We start from the raw sequence: 23,680 nt of genomic DNA, 5'->3' as shown, positions 1-23,680 counted from the left end.
TCAGAACCGAATACCAGGTAGGTATTTTTCTTTAATTTATATTATTAACTGATTTTTTTGTACCAAATAGTTCGAATCTGAAGTGACAGATATGGTCAGAAGCGCACAAAAAAATGGACGTAGTATTCGTTCAGGTAACAGAAAGTGTATGATATTCGAACAGACAGTTTTGATATAGACAGATTAAATCAGTTATGATGGAATTTTACGGAAATGTTGGCAGAAATTGTACTGAAATGTCTGAATTGTCAATAAATGAAGACAGAAAGATAGAAATCAGAAGATTTATTACCGACTTTGTATATTCTGATTAGACAGGGGGAGTATATTTCGATTAATTTCGTAATGAGATCAGCGTAATACTTTCCAGATTATAATATTATATGATTATGATTGACAGATTGTTCAATCTATATCTATTAGTTGTACAAGATGACGTACAAACATGACCAAATGACACAGATCGATGTCATAGAAGTGGTCAGAGTAACGAGAATGCCACAGTAGATTATATCAGATTGTGATTTCGCTTGATTTTGTACTTATGGCAGCATATACCATAAGCTTTTTCATATATTATCCACCGACTGACAGATAGCCAGAGCGTACTATCCAGATATTGAAAGATATTTGTGGAACTGTAGTGCTGGATGCTAGCACTAGTTAATAGGGCATATTGTCACTATATGAATTATTGTATATTGATAGCTATCAAACGAGTATTGAGATAGCTACAGATGAGACATTGTACAGTGAGTACTGCAGATTTCTTTTGGTACAAGAATAATATCTCGGAGATACCTGAGATAGGATCTGATACGGTCAAAGATATGACAAAGGAAAAGTAGCTAATTCAGAAAAGAATAAAGATAGCTCAGATCAGACAAAATTAATATGCCAACGTCGGATGGTGACGATTGGTATTCGAGACTGAAGATTTAATATATCCTTGACAGGGGATAAACAGATTTGATAGCAGCTGATGGTAGTGATTTGCTATGAGCTATGGTTTGGTATATACGGATGTTGTATAACCAGTATTGCGAGATTGACTTTATCAGAGCTATTTTTAGAAATAGCATCTCATAGAAGATTGAGATTTCAGAATAAATTCATTGAGATGAGTTCTGATTTAAACTCTGTATACATTTCTTCTGATGTATCTGAATTGATTACTTGCGAGTTCGAGGACGAACTCAGATCTAAGAGGGGGAGAAATGTAAGGCCCGAGAAATTATCCGATTAATCTGAAAAGATTTGGCGATGATTATTATAATCTATTGTTGATAATTACTATGATTATAAATGGAACGGATCAGATCGGGGAGCCGGAGAAGAAATCACATTATGTGTGAAGAATAGGATTGGCGCACATGCGCGACATGTATCGGCGCATTTGCGCGACAATTCCAGAAGCATCAGCGCACATGCGCCAGATAAGTCGCGCATATACGCGACCCGTCCAGAGACTGTGGCGCATATGCACTAGCTGAAGCGCGCATATACGCGAGTTGGTAAGATTCTAAGGACCAGTAGGTCTCGCGCATATGCGCGAGACGTGTAAAATGAAGAATGAACCACTTGCCTTCATGCATGTAACGTATATATACATACATATATATATATATATATATATATATATATATATATATATATATATATATATATATATATATAAACATGCAAGTTATCCCTCAGAAAAGAGAATCGAGGGTTTCTGAAGAAGAAATTGATTTTGTACTTCAAGTTACAATCGTTCAAAATCTGTCCGTCAGAATTTGAATCCGACTACAGTACTGAGTTCCTAGCGACGACAACTACAACTGGACGTAAGTTTTGTTACGTTTAGACAAGATTTGAATTTATGATATTGTCAGAATTGAATACGAATCAGATATGATGTTTCTTCTACAGTAGACATTGTACAATTGAAGTCAGATTAAAGAACAGACTGTTTATAAAATTGTTATGAATTTCAGAATTGATTTAGTTGAGATTTGATATCAGAATTGTGTTATTATTCAGTTTATGAATTGTAATGATACTGATTATGAATTCTGGTATTATATCTGTGATGTTGAGATTGACGGGGTTACCGAGACTGTATTGTTATGCCGTCGAAACATCATTCGATTTAGATTGATCAGATTCAGTAATGATTTCGATTGTATCGTGATATCGTTGATATGAATTAGATTGTACCTTGTTCAGATACGGATCAGACTATATACTGATTTGAGTATTGATAAGAACAGGTTTTGAATTGAGTTATATACTGATATTGTAATTATACGATTGTCATTGCCAGATTGGGTATGGACAGATCAGAATACAAGACTTCGTCTTCATCAAACCGGGAAGACAAAGGTATAAATAAATGTTGATTCGGGATTGCACAACTCGAGTTAGTTTTGACTTGAGTTTCTCAAAATCACATACTTTATTTTATTGCATTGATATTTGCAATTATCAGATTGATATGTTTAATTTATTGAATTATAGCAGAGCAAGAGTTTGGGTTAGGACAGATCAGCCTAGCTAGGGCAGAACCGCCAAGTCTTGGACAGAACTGCTAAGACCATAGACTTGTGGTATATCGATGAGCTTAGATGTAGATCGACTTCTATTGTAGACACTCGATATAGCATGCACAAGTCTAAGTCTTTGTTAGAACTGCTCAGACCCTAGACTTACGGTGTATCGATGAGCTTAGATGTAGAACGACTTCTATTGTAGACATTCGATACAGCATGCCGAAGTCTAAATTAGATCGGGATCCCTAGATTAGAATGAGAAATGAGTCGAGTCTTAGATATTGAGACTAGAATTTGATTTACAGATCAGTATTAATTTATGTTTCGTAGATTACGATTTATGTTTTATTTACAGATTGGTATTGACACATGTTGTTGATTATGCTGCATGTGATAAGATATAATTCATGCTTTTATGTTAATTAAGTTAACTGCATGTACACATTATTTATACTGGGATTTATTCTCACCGGAGTTATCCGGCTGTTGTCTTGTTTTGTATGTGTGCATGACAACAGGTGGGACAAGATCGGGGTCAAGAAGATGATGAGAGATCGAGAATAGAGTGGTGATTCCGGACTTGGATGTAGACTTGATTTAATACTTGAAAATTAGTAGTTGAACCTTAGACAAGTTTGAATAATTATTGTACATTATTGAACTTTTATACAGAGCTGTATATTAGTTACATTTCATTACGTTCCGCACTTAAATTTTAAAAAAAAAAGAAAAATTTTTAGACCATGTTTATCTTAATTGATAATTAAATCCCAAAAATGATTAAGATGATGATTAGCGTCCAGGTCCCCACAGCTAAAAATGCTAATCATATTTTATATATTTTTTTTTTCAATTGATAGCATAACCAATTCATTTAATTTTTCTTGTGGCATGATGACTTGGATATAAAAGTTTTGATAAACTTCGACTTTGAAAAACTTTGTTTTTTTTTCTTATTACTATAACAGAAGACCAAGGATAACCGATCAGAACTTACAAGCAACGTGCGCAGTTGAGAAATATTCATATATTATTTATAATCAATTTATTACAAAACTCCCATGAATCAGATAATAATTTTTTATATTGGTTCCCTGACGCTATTATGTAATAAATTTATGGATAAAATTTTTTTTTTTTTGTTTATATAAGACTCGGGAAAAATAAATTTATATTGAGAAAAAAATATCAAACGACTTAGAAATAATAAATTTATGGAGAGACCCAGGAATTATAAAAACGTTTATACTTGCCACATAGGAAATAACTTTTTGGTGATAGGAAGGAAAAAATGATCCAAGAATAATAAAGTTACATTATGTCAATTTATACTACTATATAATAAGTTTTTTTTTTAAAAAAAAATTATGGAATTCGAAAAAAATATGCCCGAGTCGAACCATTCTTTTGACTCTCTGGAGACAGATGTGACAAACGTAGTAAGAGTCATTGAACAGAATATCATCACTTCCACTTTGGAAATTAGTGCATGTTCACAAGGAAAGTGTGCACTTGTTCGACATTGTTCACGTCGAACTAATCAAGAACACCAAAGGATTTAGATTTCATCGATGCGATTGCATTGAGAATCAATTTTGTTGTAAAACCACACTTTCTGCCAAGTTGGTGTTGTGTCTTTTTCTTTTTTCCTTCTCTAGTTTCTGCAACGGAATTGGGAAAAGATGGATAAGAAGAATAGTGGGATGGCCACCAAATCCAACGTAGACCAAAAAAAAAAGAAAAAGATTAATAAAGTTTAGGGACATTTTTTTAGTTTACTCGTCGGATGTGCCTGTTTGATTCTTTAACCAAAAAATATATAATTTACTCATAAAAGTAAGTGAAAGTGCACCATTTTCTTTCGGATCTTGTCACATGCATCTAGATTTTTTTGACATTTAGGGATCTTTCAAGCTGATCTAACATAGTACAATTAGAAGGATTATATTTCTTCTACTAGTGTGTGTGTGTGTTTATATATATATATATATATAGATTCTTTTGGTCACTTACAAAAACTCATGGTGTTTTATAATAATTTTTGTATAAAAGTTATGTGATCATTTAAACTCCTACAAGATTCAGATCGACATATCAAGATTTGATAATCCACAGGCTACTTTATACTTTTTGAAACAATATTTGACTAAACGCACATGACGAAATTTTCCAAACCAAAATGTCACATGCCATTCATTAATTCCATCGATATAAAAAATTCAATGCAAGGAATATATCAAAGTAGCCTTTATTTTATATTCAATATTAATATGTTTAAAACTATATAATTCACCCTTTTATATAAATAGGGTGATTGACAATTTTGGTTCTAGAATTACTTATTTTTTTAAGAAAAAATATTGTCAAGTTATCAGTTGATTTAATATTTTAGTCCACAAACTTCTATCTTTTCAATTCAAATCATTTTCATCGTAATACTGACATAATATTAGATACCTCAGAAATATCCGGCGCCGTCAGTTTTTGCTAGTTTCATGTCAGCATTATCGGCCATCATGTCAGAATTCAGGTGAAAATAAGTAAAATTGATATAAAATACAAGTTAATGTAATAAGAAATCATTAATTGATTGATAACGCGATCAAAAATATGAAAAATGTGTAATATACGAGACAAAAATATGTTATTATCCCATCTAAATATTACAAAATTAATTAGATACAATTTTAAATTTTGGGCTCGATTCATTTTTATGTGGACCATGTTGTGAACATAAACCAAGAAATATGACTAATCAAAAGATCAATATGGAAGAGAAAAACCCTATCATGATCCAATTATAAATAGGCGGATCCAAGTTTTATCTCCAGTCTCTACCTAAAAACACACAAAAAACACACCACAGTGTTTCTCTTCAATGGATCAAGAAACATGGGATTTCTCCGCCACCAATGGCGAACATATATGCTGGCCAAGAAGCCGCTCCATTCGGAATTACGACCGATTCGTGTCGTATAATTTGCCGGTAACAAGATCAAAAACTGCTCCGATTTGGATGCAGTTGTGGAAGAAGATCAAGAAAGAGAAGGACAGAATGTTCCAATGTTCAAACTCAATGAGACTCACGTATGATCCTCACTCTTATTCGCAGAATTTCGACGAGGGGTCGATCTGGGCCGATCCCGATGATCTCTCTCGTTCGTTTTCAGCTCGTTTCGCTGTTCCATCTAGGATCTTTTAGAAGAACGGATTGACGGTCTGATTATATATACAAAGAGGAGAAAATTTTAATATCTTATTTCATTTCACTATGTTTTTAGCATCATTTTCTTGTATTTTGTTTGGACTTTAGTTTCTAGTTAGTTTTCAGAGTTTATAAATCAAATATGATCTTTGGCTTATGTGACATCAATCTGAAGATCATCAGCAAATCAAGTCAGGTTGTTGAAAAAATGAAAGGGGTGTAAATATAATTCAACATTTTGATTTGATATTTATATTTTGGCATTCTTAATTTTCATCATTTTCTCTTTATGATTGTCATGATCTTTTGTCTTCATTTCGAAGTAAAGTTAGATGCTTGCGATCTTTCTTTTTCTTGATTTCTTTGCAGCATAATGTCAACTTTTCCCTGTTTTTGATGTTGAAAATAGTCAAAAGGAATACACATTATCTTTTCCATTATCATTTTAATGACAAAAATTTGTGTGAGATGGTATCATGGGTCGTATTTGTGAGACGGATCTCTTATTTGGGTCACCCATGAAAAAGTATTACTTTTTATGCTAAGAGTATTACTTTTTTATTGTATATATGGGTAGGGTTGACCCGTCTCATAGATTATGATCCGTGAGACGGTCTCACATGAGACCCACTCTTTTATAATATATATAATACTATAAAATAAAGTTTAAATTGTTGAGTTTAGTTCATTTAAAATAGAGAGTTTGGTGAGCTTAAAAGAATAAGAGAAAATTGTATTTTTAGTCTTATATATTTACTTTTTTTTTTTAATTGCTCATTTATGTAATCAAAAATTTTTGGGAATTCTAGTCATTCTTTTAGACGTGGTAGTGATGTGGCACTAATGTGGTGTCAACATTACGTTGAACTCACATCACTACTCTTGACAAAAAAAAATTAAATTTGTCATAAAATGAAAGATACGAGACTAAGATTGAAATTTGACAATATTAATTTAATTTGGTGAATTTTATCATGAATATTAATTTAATTTTTTAAAATGAGAAACCAAAACCATTTTATTTCTTCACACCAGTCATACATTTATTATGTGAATGTATATATTAGATAACTATTAGAATTCAACAGCAGGCAAATATTAACTATAAGGAGTTATTTAATTATAATATATTCTTACAAGTGAGTAAATTCTGCGGAATTAATATTTGACTTAACTAGTTTAGCTGAATTAATTTAGTTAATAGCCTACGTAACGGTCAAAAAAATTTATATTATTTGTTTTATTTTCTTAGGTCCATATTTCGGCTCCCTAGTTAAAAATTTAATTAAAGTTATGGTTGGTTATTTAAACCTAGGCTACATTTAGGACAGCCAGTAGATATACACATTTCTGCTATAATTATCGACATATTTTTCTCAACAATCAGAAATTCCATCAATGTTTTCATAATTAAAGATACATACATGGTTTTATGATAAAATTATAACGTCCCGAAAATTTAAATATCAACTTACACCGCATGATATTTATTTTATTATTTAAAATAATTTATTTGTGAATAACTTTTAAATTAAAAATTTTGATGTTTTAAATGCGATGGAGTATTGAGAAAACCCTCAATTCTTCCTCCAAACTCACGTGAAATGTAAAGCAGGAGAAAAAAAAAGGTAAGGCTGTGGTTAGGGCTTCCAAGAGGCTCGAAATTTTCATCCTTCCACTGATTTTGATCGTGCTCGGGGCACCTTTTAACCACAGGAGTCATCATTAAATGATTTCTTGCTGAAAATTTCAAGTAAATTTAAAGTTTAAATAACAATTATGTCTTGTGAATGTGATAGTGTATTTTGACTCTCTACATTCTTGAGTTAGTTATGGTCATGATTGTAAAAATGTCTTTTGACTTTATACATTCTTGAGTTAATTGAAGAATTTTGACTTTTCATTTTCCTGAATTAATTAGAAGATTAATTGAGTTTTGGTGTGGATTTTGGATATTATAAGTAGTGTATTCATTTCCTCATTCTTTTGAGTTTTACAAATACTCAATATCTCTTTCAAGCATTCTTTTGCATTTCATATCGTTAGCTTTTCATTTTGCCTCTGTTACATTTTGGTGATAAAGTGAAAGTATGTTTTCTGTTAATCGGTGTAGTTACTTCGTGCTAAGTTGATGCAAAGTTTCGCTGTTGTATCTTGGGAAACAGTTGTCCATCCAGATCCTCGAAATACCGTCGGAAAGAACAAATTTGTTTTAAGAAATCTATACTTCGTACAGGCAGGGCCGTGCTTATTCAGAGTCAAAAGAGTCCAATGACTGAGACACATATTTTTTTTGGGGCCCAAAATTTTTTTAAAAAAATTATTATATAAATACTACATAGCCCAACGATGCGAAGCGCTGCCAGTCTGGTGGTTCTTCTCCGTTGCTTTGATAGGTTTGCATCAATGAAAGCCAATCACAGACTTTTTATTTTGTTCCTATATAAGTATAATCTTGTGTTTTCTTGTTGCCGGAATATGATTCCCCTAGTTTATTCAGCTCTTGTTTAGAATGGAGAAGTGCATATCCTTTGCTGGAGGATGCTGGGTTAGAGGCTTGGGCAATCGACCTTCTTGGATGGGGTTTCTCTGATTTAGGTTTGTTACACGGCCTTCTTGGGCAATTTATTATATATAATACTAGATAGCATCATTGAAGAATTTTTTTGATTTTTTAGTAGTGACTTTAATCTTTGATTAATGTTGAACAATATATATATATATATATATATATATATATAGTTTCCTACAAAATCTTCGGTTGTATCTGCCTAAACAATGGATTGTATCTGAATTTTTTGTAATTTATTTATTAAATTGTTCATTGAATTATTTTTTGAATTCTTAGGTTAGTCATGCCTCCTACGTACATGTCTGAGTCTCAAAAAAGAAAAAAAAAAAGCTACAGATTGAAGAATTGATTCAAAATCAAGCTAGAGATATCAACAAATATTTTGTTTCAAACAAAAACATAGTTGCAGAGGTTGAAAACACGGTTGATAATTCAATTAGCAGAGAACAAGATAATGAATTGGATGAGAATACGGATGTCGATGTGGATGTATTCAATGATCATGAGAAAGATGAAGAGTTTGTTCAATATGAGAACTTGAATCAGGAAACTTGGTCTGATGATCCGGCAAAATGGGACAACATTGATCAAAAAGTTAGAAACTTTTTAGTAGAAAGAGGTCCGAATAGAGATGTTATAAATGTGTTTCCTAAAGATAGGCGCTAACATGCATTTCAATGTGTCACATTATAAGAGAATTTTGCCAAACGAGAAGGAAAGTTATAGAAGATGACTATTATATTCAGTTTCTTTTAACTAGATTTTTTGTTTTTGCTGTAAGTTATTTAAAAAGCAAGTAACCAAGACTGGATATGGTCAGTTAGCTAATGAAGGATACAATGATTGGCATAATTTGAGTCGATGTCTTGCAAATCATGAAGCGAGTAAGGAGCGTATGGAGTGTATGACGAATTGGCTTGAATTGGAAAAAAGATTGAAGACAAATAAAGTGATTGATGCAGGAGTACAAGTACAAATTAATAAAGAAAGAGAGCATTGGAAACAAGCGTTACAGAGGATAATCGCAGTTGTTCAACGATTGACGAAAAATAACTTAGCATTTCGAGGAAGTTGTGAAAAACTTTATGTTGAAAACAATGGTTTGTTTCTACAAATGATTGAAATGATTGCAGAGTTTGATCCAGTAATGAAAGAGCACTTCCGACGGATTATAAACCATGAGACTTATACTACATATCTTGGTTGCAGAATTCAAAATGAGTTGATACAGATGTTGGCAAGCGAGGTAAGAAAAACAATACTTGCAAAGGTAAGACAAGCAAAATATTTTTCAATCATATTAGATTGTACTCCTGATATCAGTCACAAAGAGCAAATGTCCATTGTCATACAATGTTTAAATGATTCAAAAAGTTTCACAAAAATAGAAGAATATTAGGTGCAATTTTTAGATGTTGATGATATTTCGGGACTTGGGCTTTTTATGCATCTTAAAAATGCTTTAGTCAATCTTGAGCTTAATATTGATGGTATTAGAGGTCAAGGATATGATAATGGATCTAGTATGAAAGGTGGGCATAAAGGTATACAAAAAAGGTTACTTGAAATGAATCCCAGAGCTTTTTATACTCCTTGTAGTTGTCATTGTCTAAATTTAGCTTTGTGTGATATGGAGAATTGTTGTCCGAAGGCTATGTCATTTTTTGGAGTATTATAAAGGATCTATACATTGTTCTCCTCTTCTACCAAGCGGTGGAAGATTTTCAAATATCACGTGAAGGGTTTGACAATTAAGCCATTGTCACAAACACGATGGGAAAGTCATTTTGAGAGTGTTAAACCTATAAAGGAGCAAATTGCACAAATAAGAGATGCTTTGTATGACTTGGCAAATGATAGTGAAGATCCCAAAACAAAGAGTGAAGCTGAGTCTCTAGCGTTATATGAACTTGAGAATTTTGAATTCTTGCTTGGTATGGTAATTTGGTACAAGTTGTTGCATGCTATCAACACTGTGAGCAAATTTCTTCAATCTGAAAATATGATTATTGATGTTGCTATCAAACTTTTTGTAGGACCAATGGAATCCGGATATCTCCACACTGGTATGATATTGTCCATTTTGGGTTTTAACCCTCATGGTTTTGCTTTTGGAACCACCCAAAAGGCCTCATACCAATGGAGATATCATTCAATCTTTATTAACACATGATCTTTCTCTAAATCTTCCAATGTGGGACTTTGGTTGCATCCCAACAATCCTCCCCTCAAACGAAGTTTCATCATTATTCTCATGGTCCGAGTCTCCCCTCAAGCCTTATTCGTCCTCCAATCGAGGTTACTCCACTTCATTCCGTTGGAGCGCACGCCTTATATGAATACCGGGAGCATCAACCATCTCGAGAGTTTAATCAAAGATTTTTACCGGGAGCCCTCACCTCCTTCATTTTAGGTATCGAGGATTCTATCCACGCGGCTCGATCTAAACCTGGCTCTGATACCACTTGTAGGACCAATGGAATCCGGATATCTCCACACTGATATGATATTGTCCACTTTGGGTTTTAACCCTCATGGTTTTGCTTTTGGAACCACCCAAAAGGCCTCATACCAATGGAGATATCATTCCATCTTTATTAACCCATGATCTTTCTCTAAATCTTCTAATGTGGGACTTTGGTTGCATCCAAACACTTTTACAAGGAATTGTTTTATTTCTTGAAGAATTTAGAGAAGATGGTTACGATAAGGCCATGGTTGAAGCTAAAGAAATGGCATGTGAGATGGGCATTGAAGCTGTATTTCAAGAGAAACGTGTTATTCGAAGAAAGAAATAACTTGGTGAAAGTAACAGTGAAGAAGTGATACAGTCAGCTGCAGAATCTTTTCGAATTACTACTTTCTCTTTATAATCGATCAAGCTCGTTCTTCTATAAAAGCTCGATTTGAACAGTTTCAAAAATATGAAGAAACATTTGGTTTTTTGTTCAATCTAGAGAGGTTACAACGTGCAGACGATGAAACCTTGTTGAGGTCTTGCAAGAATCTTGAAAATTCTTTGACTCATAAGGTTTATTCTGATATTAATGAGGATGATATATTTTCGGAGTTGACATTCTTGAGGTGCTCATTACCAAGAGAAGCAAAATCGGCCATTGATATAGTGAATTACTTGAAGAAAATGGATGGGTGTTTCCCAAATACTTATGTTGCTTATAAAATGTTGTTGACTGTCTCGGTCACAGTAGCAAGTGCAAAGCGAAGTTTCTCAAAGTTAAAGCTCATCAAAAAATTTCTCCGATTAACCATGTCACAAGAAATATTGAATGGATTGGCTATTTATCGATTGAGAAAGAAATTATTGAACAACTTGATTATACAGACTTGATTAGTATTTTTAGCTCTAAAACTGTTAGGCGGGTTGTTTTTTAGTGATCATTTTGGACATGTTTGATATTTTTATTCATTTAGTTTTTTATATTGTCTTTAACATATTGATTTAATTTGAAAAATTGCTATGGAACTAAAAAAATATGAACACACATTATGATTCAGATGTCTCTTTTTAAAAGTTAGATTCAGGCCCAAATATTGTTAGGATCGATCCTGCGCACATATCTCGGTTTGATTTATTGTTTTTTTTTGTTATTTTATATACGATATTCATACTTTCAATAGTATGTCCATTTTTTTATTAGTGATTTATCTGTATCTTTACGATATTGCTTTTGTTCACTGCTTCTAAATTTTGTTATTAGCAATTAGGCTAACAATATTAAAACATATTTTGTTATTCTCGCATTACATGGTTTCTTGAAGATATTGCTTCTGAAACGAACGTGCAAAGAGAAACTGGTCATATTATCCCTCATGTCAATGCTCATGTGATGCCTCAAGTCGTTTCTTATGTTGCCCCACATACTGCTGCAATTGTTGTGCCTGCTAGCCACGGAGAAAAACCAAAGAAGTTCATTGGAGTGGACTTCAAAAGGTGGCAGCAAAAAATGCTATTTTACTTGACGACACTCAACCTGTCCATATTTCTATCTGAGGATGCTCCTAAACTCAAAGATGATGAAGGAGATATTGAATCCGTCAGTGCTCTGGAGGCATGAAATCATCCGGAATTCCAATGCCCAAACTTGGATCCTCGTATGCTTTATTGTTGGGCTTCCGTCGATCTCTTTCAGTTTGTGTCCACGACCAACTTCAGGAATTCCACAGCCTTGATCAATGCTCCTTATACTAGAACCCACAGATGGCTTACACAATATATGATCACAATAAGATTCCAGCAATAAAGATAATCAAAGAATCAATCCACAAGTCAAGATTTACGTGGTTCAGTCATTAATCGACCTACATCCACGGGAGGGGCTTCTCTCTTATTAATCAACGTTAACAGGTTACAATCAAGAAGAAATCGTAGCACATGTACAGAATTCACACAAGTTGTATACACAACAATACACACTCTTCCTTGAACTCACTCTTCCTTGTGCTTCCTTATCTTTCCTTTTTGAATGAACCGATCACTGAGACTCCTTTTTATTGCTGGCTCAAGAACGAAGGAATATCTATGTTTTTTTTCCACAGACATATGGTTTCAGGCTTCTATATATACTGGATCATAACTCCTTGATTCAGTTATCCCAGCTGTTACAACCAACCAACCAACTCCTCTTCTCTTCGTAGTCAAGCCAACTCAGCCTCTTTAACATTGACTCACTTGGTTTTAATTGGCACAATGGATTCACAATTCTCCACCTTGTCAATTTAAACCAACTTCTTCATGTCAGCCCCTCCAGTTGCCTTCTTCTAAGGCATTGCGTCACTGTTAACTTTTATCAACGTTAAGCAGTGTTTGAACTTAGCACTAGAGATTACTTTAGTGCACATGTCGGCTGGATTATCTTCAGTGCTGATTTTCCTTATTGTCACTGCTCCTGCCTCAACCACGTCCCTTACAAAATGCAACCTCACATCTATATGCTTTGATCTCTCATGAAAGACTTGATGCTTGGACAAGTGTACTGCACTTTGACTATCACAATGGATAATCACAGTCTTTTGATCATATCCTAGTTCTCTCAGAAAACCTTTCATCCATAGGGCTTCCTTGACTGACTCTGTGACTGCCATGTACTCGGCTTCTGTTGTTGAGAGAGCTACTACATGCTGCAACATAGCCTTCCAGCTAATTGATGTGCCATACACTGTGAATATGTATCCTGTTAGAGACCTTCTTGTATCAATGCTGCCTGCATAATCGGAGTCTACATAACCAGTAACTACATCATCACATTCATCAGTAGATTTAAACATTAATCCAACTCCTTGTGTTCCCTTCAGGTATCTAAAGATCCACTTAATTGCTTGCCAATGCTCCTTTCCTGGGTTAGCCATAAATCTACACACTAGACTTACAGCATATGCAAGATCAGGCCTTGTACAGACCATTGCGTACATCAAGCAACCAACAGCACTAGCATAGGGAACCTTTTGCATAGCAGCTTTGTCCTGTTCTATTTGAGGGGATTGGGTAGATGATAGCTTGAAATGATTTGCCAAGGGTCCTTGTACTGCTTTGCAATCTGTCATTTCAAACCTTTGAAGAACCTTTCTCAAGTATGTCTTTTGTCTGAGGAACAATACCTTCTTAGCTCTGTGTCTAACAATTTCCATTCCCAATATCCTCTTGGCAGCCCCTAAATCCTTCATTTAAAATTTCTCATTGAGTTCAATCTTCAACCGTTGAATTTCTGCTGAATCATGACATGCAATTAACATATCATCTACATATAGTAGGAGATGCATCCTTTTTCCGCCTGGTAGTAATTTATGATACACACACCAGTCATGTTTATTCCTTACAAACTCGTGACTCAGCATAAACTCGTCAAATTTCTTGTACCATTGCCTAGGTGCTTGCTTAAGCCCATACAAGGATTTCCTTAATCGACATACTTGAGGAATTTCTGACTTGATTTCAAACATCTGTGGCTGCTCCATGTAAATCAGTTCTTCAAGGTCTCCATGCAAGAAGGCCGTCTTCACATCCAATTGTTCAAGTTCAAGGTCTTCTTTAGCCACTATGGCAAGCACAACCCTTATAGACCTTTGCTTCACCACTGGTGAGAATATTTCTTGATAGTCCACACCTTCAACTTGAGAATATCCCTTTGCTACTAGCCTGGCCTTGTACCTAGGCTTCTCAACTCCAGGTATGCCTTCTTTCCTTTTGAAGACCCACTTAGAACCCACCACTCTCTGCTTTTGAGGCTTAGGAACTATATCCCAAGTCTGGTTCTTCATTAAGGAGTCAACCTCATCCTTCATAGCATTATACCACAAGTCTCTTTCAGTTGAGTTCATAGCCTCTTCCAGATTTTGAGGTTCTTCATCACTTATATGTGATGCTACTGAGAAAGCATAAGCCACCAAGTCTGCATGCCCATACTTCTGTGGTGGCTTAATTATTCTTCGTTGTCTGTCTCTGGCCAACTGGTAGTCATCTAAGCTTGTTGTTTGGGAAGAATCGGTTTCAGTGTGCTCATGATTCATATCCTCTCCGTCCCAATGATTATCTGGGATCTCCACCTTGATTGAGGCATCCTCACTGCTGATTCTTGTTCCTGGTAAGACTGCTTCCTGATGGTTATTCTTGAAAGGGTATGAGTCCTCTTTAAAAGTAACGTCTCTGCTCAACAATAGCTTTTGCATTCCAGGCTCAATGCTCCATAGTCTATATCCTTTTACACCATCAGGATATCCCAGGAACACACATTTGATCGCCCTTGGTTCTAACTTTCCTTGCTTTATATGTGCATAGGCAGCACATCCAAAAACCTTTAACTCATGCAAACTTGGAGGGGTTCCTGTCCACTTTTCCATAGGGGTTTTAAATCCTAATGGTACAGATGGACATCTGTTAATCAAGTGGCAAGCTGTAGCAACTGCCTCAGCCCAGAAAGATTTGGGAAGACCGGAATATGATAGAAGACATCTCACTCTTTCCAATATTGTTCTATTCATCCTTTCAGCAAGGCCGTTCTGTTGTGGTGTTCCAGGGACCGTAAGATGCCTACTAATCCCTTTGTCTCTGCAGAATTCAAAGAATTCAGTTGAACAAAACTCCAGCCCGTTATCAGTTCTGAGTTTCTTAAGTGTCTTCCCTGTCTGATTTTCAGTGAGGGTCAGCCAGATTTTAAACTTGTCCAGGGCTTCATTTTTGTGTTTCAAGATATAGACCCACACTCTTCTTGAAAAGTCATCAATGATGGATAGAAAGTATCTAGCTCCACCATTCGAAGGAACACGTGAGGGTCCCCACAGATCAGAGTGAACATATTGCAATGGAACTTTTGAAGCGTGTATTCCTTTGGCAAACTTGACTCTTGTTGCCTTTCCTTTGATGCAGTCTTCACAGAAGGTTAAGGAGGTGAGTGGTTTATTTCCTATCAGACCTTGCTTGTGAAGTTCTATAAGGCCTTTCTCACTTACATGACCAAGTCTTAGGTGCCATAACATGTGATTATCTTGGTCATGTTCCACTGTTGTGGCTGATCCAACAACAGTGTTTCCATCAAGTACATATAGTCCATTATGTTTAGTCCCTTTCATGTAGATCAAGGAGCCTCTAGACACACTTAATATTCCATTTGCTGCCTTAAATGTATATCCCATTTGATCCAGTGTTCCTAGGGAGATTAGATTTCGTTTGAGCTCAGGCACATAGCGCACTTCATTCAAAAGTTTTTCTGTGCCATCTCTCAATCTTAATCTGATGGTTCCAGTACCATTGACTTTGCAAGTCTTATTGTTTCCAAGTATCACTTGTCCTCCATTTGACTCATTCAATGTCTCAAACCAGTCCTTGTTGGGGGACATGTGAAATGAACATCCGCTGTCCAATATCCAACAGCTGTCATTTATGCAAATTGTGGTACATAGTACATCTCCACTCTCATATCCTTCTTGAGCTGTTTCCACCTCACCTTGATCATGAGGTCTTTCACCATATTTCTTTCTCTCTGGACAGTTTCTTCTAATATGTCCAGGCTTATGGCAGAGGAAACACTTGAATTGCTTGGTTTTTGATCTGGATCTACTTCGGTTTTTGAATCGAGACTCTTTCTTTTCACTTCTGCCTCGAGTGAAGAGTCCTTCCCCAACCTCCTTATATTCTTTTTCATTGTGTGTCTGTGATTCCTTAGCTTTCAGAGCCTTTTGTATTCCTTCAAATGACAGAGACTCCCTTGCATACTTCATGGTGTCTGCAAACACTGAATATGATTTCGGAAGCGCATTCAAGATGATGATCGCCTTGTCTTCATCTTCTATATCTATTCCAATGTTCTGCAAATCCAAGATAAGTTTATTAAACTCATCAAGATTTTCACATATAGATTTTGTCTCTGTCATCTTGTAACCAAAAAATTTCCCTTTGAGATGGATTCTATCTTGTAAGGATTTAGTCATATACAGAGATTCAAGTTTGCTCCAAATTCCAGCGGCTGTTTTCTCAGTGGATACTTCTCGAAGCACTTTGTCATCCAAATGTAGGGTGAGTGTACTGAAAGCCAATTCGAGTATCTCATCCCTCTTTTCCGGATCAAGAGTGTCTGGGAGTTTCTTCTCACCCAACAAGGCTTTTGCAACTTTCTGTTGAACGAGAATGGCGTACATCCTTCTCCGCCATAATCCGAAATCTCCCCTTCCATCGAAACGGTCCACTTCAATCTTTGTACCCATCATCTAGATTCTTTCAGCCTTCGACCTGGCTCTGATACCACTTGTTGGGCTTCCGTCGATCTCTTTCAGTTTGTGTCCACGACCAACTTCAGGAATTCCACAGCCTTGATCAATGCTCCTTATACTAGAACCCACAGATGGCTTACACAATATATGATCACAATAAGATTCCAGCAATAAAGATAATCAAAGAATCAATCCACAAGTCAAGATTTACGTGGTTCAGTCATTAATCGACCTACATCCACGGGAGGGGCTTCTCTCTTATTAATCAACGTTAACAGGTTACAATCAAGAAGAAATCGTAGCACATGTACAGAATTCACACAAGTTGTATACACAACAATACACACTCTTCCTTGAACTCACTCTTCCTTGTGCTTCCTTATCTTTCCTTTTTGAATGAACCGATCACTGAGACTCCTTTTTATTGCTGGCTCAAGAACGAAGGAATATCTATGTTTTTTTTCCACAGACATATGGTTTCAGGCTTCTATATATACTGGATCATAACTCCTTGATTCAGTTATCCCAGCTGTTACAACCAACCAACCAACTCCTCTTCTCTTCGTAGTCAAGCCAACTCAGCCTCTTTAACATTGACTCACTTGGTTTTAATTGGCACAATGGATTCACATTTATCAAGAGACTATGACTGCAGAAGTTTCCAAGCCTCATTTCATAAAAGTTATTTTGAGGATTTTTATTTGAGCATTTGAGGTTGGGAAAGATTTAATGGAAAAAGTTGACTATTTGATTGTTATATATTTTCAAAAATGCCTTGAGTTGATATTTTTTTTTAAAGAGAGAATGGAAAGCGAGGTGATGAAAATGTATTTTTATATGTTAAAATCTGAGGAAAAATGCATTTTAATACGTTAAAGTTTTGAGAAAAAATGTTTAATGGATGTCTTGATTTTATTATATGATATTTGTTATTTACGGAAGAACTTGTTTGGCCTCTCAGTTCACTAGTTTTCACCCATATGACTGAGCAATACTAAGGTTGTGCTGGTTGGCAAGGATGAACGGTTTGTGATAGAGTAAACTTGTCCGAACCATTCTATATTCCGCAAAAAAAAAAAAAACAAAAAAACATTGAATATAATTATTAAGTTTAACTAAACCTCTTTTATGTAATTTAGTATGATGAAAGTCTTTGGCTGTCTCCTAGCTAGATGAGACATATAATTTAACTATTTCTATTTTAAATTGTTTATAATTTAATGGAGGTTATAAATCATGCTGCCATAATTGAATTTAAGCATGTGAAATAATAAAATCACCATTTTCATGTTATCGTTAATTTACAATATTAGTCTACGTACTAATGTGTACTTTTTTCAATTTTGATTTTTCTTACCGGAATGTTAATGTGTCGTCAATTCAGCAATTTAGATGATAAATCATCATTTTTCGGTGTTATATTATTGTTCCAATGAAATGAAAAAAGATTAAAATTGAAAAAAAAAATATAAATTTGTATAATAAAACCGTGAATCGACAATAACACGAGAAAAAATAAAAAATATATCAGATATAAATTTGTATATATATATATATATATATATGTCTGTCTCTTGCGTGTGGGCCTTAAATCTTCATATACCAACTATATGGCTAGGACCATCAGAATAATTTTAGGCATTTTTACCAGAATGGTGACATGCGTCATGAAATACTAACATGGTACTGAAAATGCTACAAGGGCGAGGGATGTTGCTTACATGTCCGATGTCATGCCAGAAATCCGACGGAAAATGACTACAATTTTTAAAAAAATGACTCAAATTAACGGACTAATTCGTGAATTGACTGATAAATGATCAAAAATAAAAAATATGTAAGTTACGTGATCAAAAATATTATTCCTTTGTAAGTTTTGAATGTTATGATAATATTAGGGATGACGTTCCATTAAATTTTAAATTTAAGGGAAAAAACATGTAAATAATTTCTATTTCAAGAAATATGAATGTGATCATATAGAGTTGTACAAACTTTCTGAAAAAATATTTTGTTATTAATTTTTTATTGTTGTTTGTTTTATAAGACTGAATAATATAGAGAAAATAATGCACTTATTAATGAGTATGTATCTTGTGAGATGGTCTCACGAATCTTTATCTGTGAGACGGGTCAACCCTACCAATATTCATAATAAAAAATAATACCCTTAGCATAAAAAGTAATATTTTTTCATGGATGACCCAAATAAGTATCTGTCTCACAAAATATAATCCGTGAGACCGTCTCACACAAGTTTTTGTCATTGTTAATTAGGCTCAATTCAAATATATTTACGGGACTTAATGGGCTTATTCTGATCCCTGTACCCAACCTGCTGACAGTCAAGTAGCCTAATTAAACCGTAACCCAAATAAAGGCCCAACTAATACTATTTCACGGCCCATGCATGACATGAGTTTATTAGGGACGATTTACTATTAGTCCGTCTTTTTTATAGATGGTCTACGAGTCGATTTGATCTATAATTACATTGAAAAATACATTTGTAACATAAAAATAATTTTTTTCATGGATCGGATTGGTTCGGAAATCAGTGTTTATCATAAAAAAATTTCTCAAACTAAAAAATCCGTTAATAATTGGGTTTGAGCATGATTTTTACTACTTAGTTTTAGTAAGGATAAATAATTTATATCCTTTTTTTCCCTTCTTTTATCATAGTTAAAACGACAAAATTGTGAATTTTTATTTTCACAATTTTAATCAATTAAACTAAAAACATATTATTATGTATCCATAATTACTCTATATAAACCCAAATAATTGTATTAATCAACCCAATTAAGAATAATATTTTTTTTGAAGAAATTAAATACATTTGATTAAAATGCAATTATCATACGAATTATGTGTTATTTTTTCTGTATTTAAGACCATTAAATTGGAAAAATATCCATTAAAGTTTTTTAAATTTTTTTTGAGGATATTTGTGCACAATTGGTCAAAAAATATCTTCGATAGGATAACTATAATTAATATTAGGAAATAATGTATTTTATACTTATTAGTTGTCATCACTCATACGTCTTCTTCAATAAAAGCATGAAAATTAAAGAAAATATTTAAAAATATAATAATTGTCCAAAAACTCTTTGTACACCTAAATGACACCCACCACATTAAAGGGTATTTTTATTTCCATTAAATAGCCACACAATTATTTTTCCTTTAAAATTAATAAATATCATTAAATAATCAGCAAATGTAAATGATATTTAGGTACAAAAAAATATTTTCTAAAAGATATGCTATAAATATTTTCTAAAAATTTATTTTATTACCATAATTGGTATAATTATCGAGTTATATTATATATTATTATTACACGATTCGCAACCGAGTGAAAAAGGGACATCATTAAATTCATGATTTAATTTTTTTTTATTCTTAATTTTCGACTATAAATAAATACTACTCCCCGTGATCTCTTACAAAAAAAAAAACATTGATTTAAAATAAATTTTTTTTTTTGAAGAAAAAAATTATGCCTACGCAAATCCAAAAATCATTTCAAGAATACCTCTCAAAAATCAAAATCTCGAACAAACAAATCCAATTGCGGCTGAAGAGCAGTAGACATAGCAAGACGTCTTCGTTTGGATCCGACGGGGAAGGGGGACAAAACGACGCCGTTAAGTTCTCCGGCGTCGATCAGTTCTTGTTCGAGAATTTCAGCTCGCTGTACCAGCTGGAGGAGCATGAAGAAGAAGAAGATGCCTTGAAGGGTCAAATGGAGTCGTTCGCCTTCGATTCTCCGAAGTTAATCGGCACGCCGCCGCCGGAAAATCTATGCGGCTCGGCTAGGTTCTTCGTGGCTGCCGGCTCGTCCAGCTCGCTGATCACGGATGAAGCGTTTTCTTCGTCAACCTCCGCCTTTACGACGGACTCCTCCGCGCCGGAGAGGGCGGAGCGGAATGTTGCCGAGGAGGAACCGGAGGCGTCGCATGGGGATTTCATTGCCATCCTGACGTGTTCTCCGAATCCGTACGAGGACTTCCGCAGATCAATGCAGGAGATGGTGGAGGCGCGTCTGGAGCAAGAAGGGAAAGTGGACTGGGGATTCATGGAGGAGCTGTTGTTTTGCTATTTGGATTTGAATAACAAGAGCTCGTACAAGTTCATTCTGCACGCATTCGTCGACTTGGTCGTAGTCTTGCGTGGTGATTCCGGGAGGTTTCCGGCGAGCCGCCTGCCTTTGAGCGGCGGAGGTGGCGGCAGAAGACGGATGAAAGGCGAGAAGTAAATGCATGCATGGAATTTTTCTCTTGCGTTTTGATAAATTATAAATTAATGTACATACAAAATTTGATGTTTTTATGTTTGCATTTTTAGATTAATTAATTAATTAATGTTCTTGATTTAAATTAAATGTCTTCTATTTTGATTAATTTTTTTAAAAAAATATCATTATATAATATAAATTAACCCAGTTGTTCAATTTCAAAAAAAAAAAAAAAAGAAGAAGATCAAATTGATTATGTCTACAAAATTATAATATGCAATTAAAAAAAATTAAGAACGATATTATAAGTTTTGTTACATGAAACTACCAAATTGTAAGTTATCAAAAAATAAAGTATATTATAAATTATTTTTTGAATGAATTAATATATTTATAATTTATTTAGGGCCCGATGGAGTACTGAGGCGTGCATTAATTGGCTTTTTACAATAAAAAAAATAGATTAGCAAAAATAAATGAATTAAACTATATATATATATATATATATATATATATATATATATATATATATATATATATATATATATATATATATTAGTATATTTAATATTTATTTTGGGGGTAACGGAGTATTGACGCGTATATGCATTGGCTAATTAGGTTTTTCTAAAATAGATTAATAACAATTAATGAATTAAAGTCACATATATACTAATTTTGATATGGTGATTTAACTTTTTAAATTCTTAAAACACCTTTTAACCATCCAACTATTTATATATATATATATATATATATATATATATATATATATATATATATATATATATATATATATATATATGTATTATATATGTATATATATATATATAATATTTTTGTATATTTATTTTCTTTCATGCTTTTAATTTAAAAGATTAATAACTTTTATTTTAAAATTAAAATAAAAATTATTTTTAAATTTTTATAAAATAAAAACATATGTGACACAATTCCTCTAATATATCATTCACAATAAAAAGAAATAAAATTTGCAATACCATAAATACTGCGAAATCTAACCCTGAAATATGTATTTGCGCGCGCGCGCACACACACACACACACACACACACACACACACATATATATATATATATATATATATATATATATATATATTATTAAACAAAATTGCAGAATATTTTATTGTTTTAATCTAATGTTCCTTATAATTAGTTGGTAGGCAATTTTATTTAACATTTATTTATATTTTTGGATTGATATTGAAAAGAATTTGTAGATATCCACAATCGACTAGTCCAAATCAAACTGAACCACTCGAGGCCCGGCTGCTTTAATTCTCTGAATGCTGGATGACGTTTAAAAGCGATGGAAGTAGAACCCCATCATGGCTCGTTCTGTTATACATTGAAAGTATTATTTTAGGTATATTTTTTACAAGATGTTCATTTTGAATTCAAAATATAAATGAGTGAGATGTGTTAGAAAAATAATATAATGTAAACGCATAATCCAGATAATATTCTTGATTTATATATTTTTAAATATGAGACATCTTTTGTATTCATATTAATGAAATATGTTGACAATAATTAAATTATTTTATGAACTTAAGTAAATAATATAGCATTTTTTCAACTTGATCAACATATTTCAAATAACTAATTTAATCACGAAATCAATTATCATCCAAAGTTAAGAAACAAATCACGAATAATGACGATACGCCCTCTTGTGCTGAGTATTATCTTACATATATCACATGTACCTACCATATTTCTTAATATAACCTAATGAATAAAATTATTAAAGCTCGAAAATTTTAGAAAAATCCACCTAGATCGAAAATGATTTGGAGGCTAGATATTAAATAGTGAATTAATTGATAGTCAAATTGATATTTTTAACAATATTTGCATTTTAACTATGATTTTTCAGGCATGATGATTTCGAGATGGTTTCCAGAGGAAGATATCCGAATACGGAAAGAGTTTAAAATTTTATTTACAAGGAAAATTATTGAAATATAAAGGCCCTTTTCAAATTTGCAGGAGAGGGAAAAAATATTGAATTAGAGGCATCTTTTATTTAAATTTTAGTCGTGAGATTTCAAAAAACAGAGAGTGGAGGCTAGTGTTTCACCCACCTAAGGTTTCAAAAGAATGGATTTTCTAATCCATTTCATAGACCCATCAGGGCTCGTGGTATTTTCTCGTCGCCGACGTCATCTTTGAACCATCTACGCTCTTGAGACAAGCCAAGTTTTAACAATTCGTTTGACATATCGATGAAAACACATTATTTTTTTGATTGATTCATGTTTTTATTAAAGGTTGATGTGATTTATGAGTTTCCAAAAAAAGTTGATTTCTTTTATTGACTTAGCGATCATTTCATGTTATGTTTTACGTTTTTAAGTAAATTATGTTTTGTTTGAAT

The 23,680-nt window shown here is 33.5% G+C and overlaps 1 protein-coding gene across 1 annotated transcript; it reads left to right on the top strand.

Moving 5' to 3' along the window:
- Positions 1-20,474: 20,474 nt before the first annotated feature.
- Positions 20,475-21,360, top strand: LOC140803963 (uncharacterized). Its single transcript, XM_073159809.1, has one exon. The coding sequence runs from the start codon at positions 20,541-20,543 to the stop codon at positions 21,297-21,299; it is 759 nt and encodes a 252-aa protein (XP_073015910.1). The 5' UTR covers positions 20,475-20,540; the 3' UTR covers positions 21,300-21,360.
- The last annotated feature ends 2,320 nt before the right edge of the window (positions 21,361-23,680 follow it).

The sequence above is a fragment of the Primulina eburnea genome, chromosome 10, assembly GCF_022965805.1.
Source record: "Primulina eburnea isolate SZY01 chromosome 10, ASM2296580v1, whole genome shotgun sequence".
NCBI lineage: Eukaryota > Viridiplantae > Streptophyta > Magnoliopsida > Lamiales > Gesneriaceae > Primulina > Primulina eburnea.
This window is presented reverse-complemented; position numbering and strand designations above follow the sequence as displayed.

Bases quoted from the DNA above. Each gene is read 5' to 3' on its own strand.
- LOC140803963 (XM_073159809.1), top strand. From the start codon at position 20,541: ATGCCTACGCAAATCCAAAAATCATTTCAAGAATACCTCTCAAAAATC.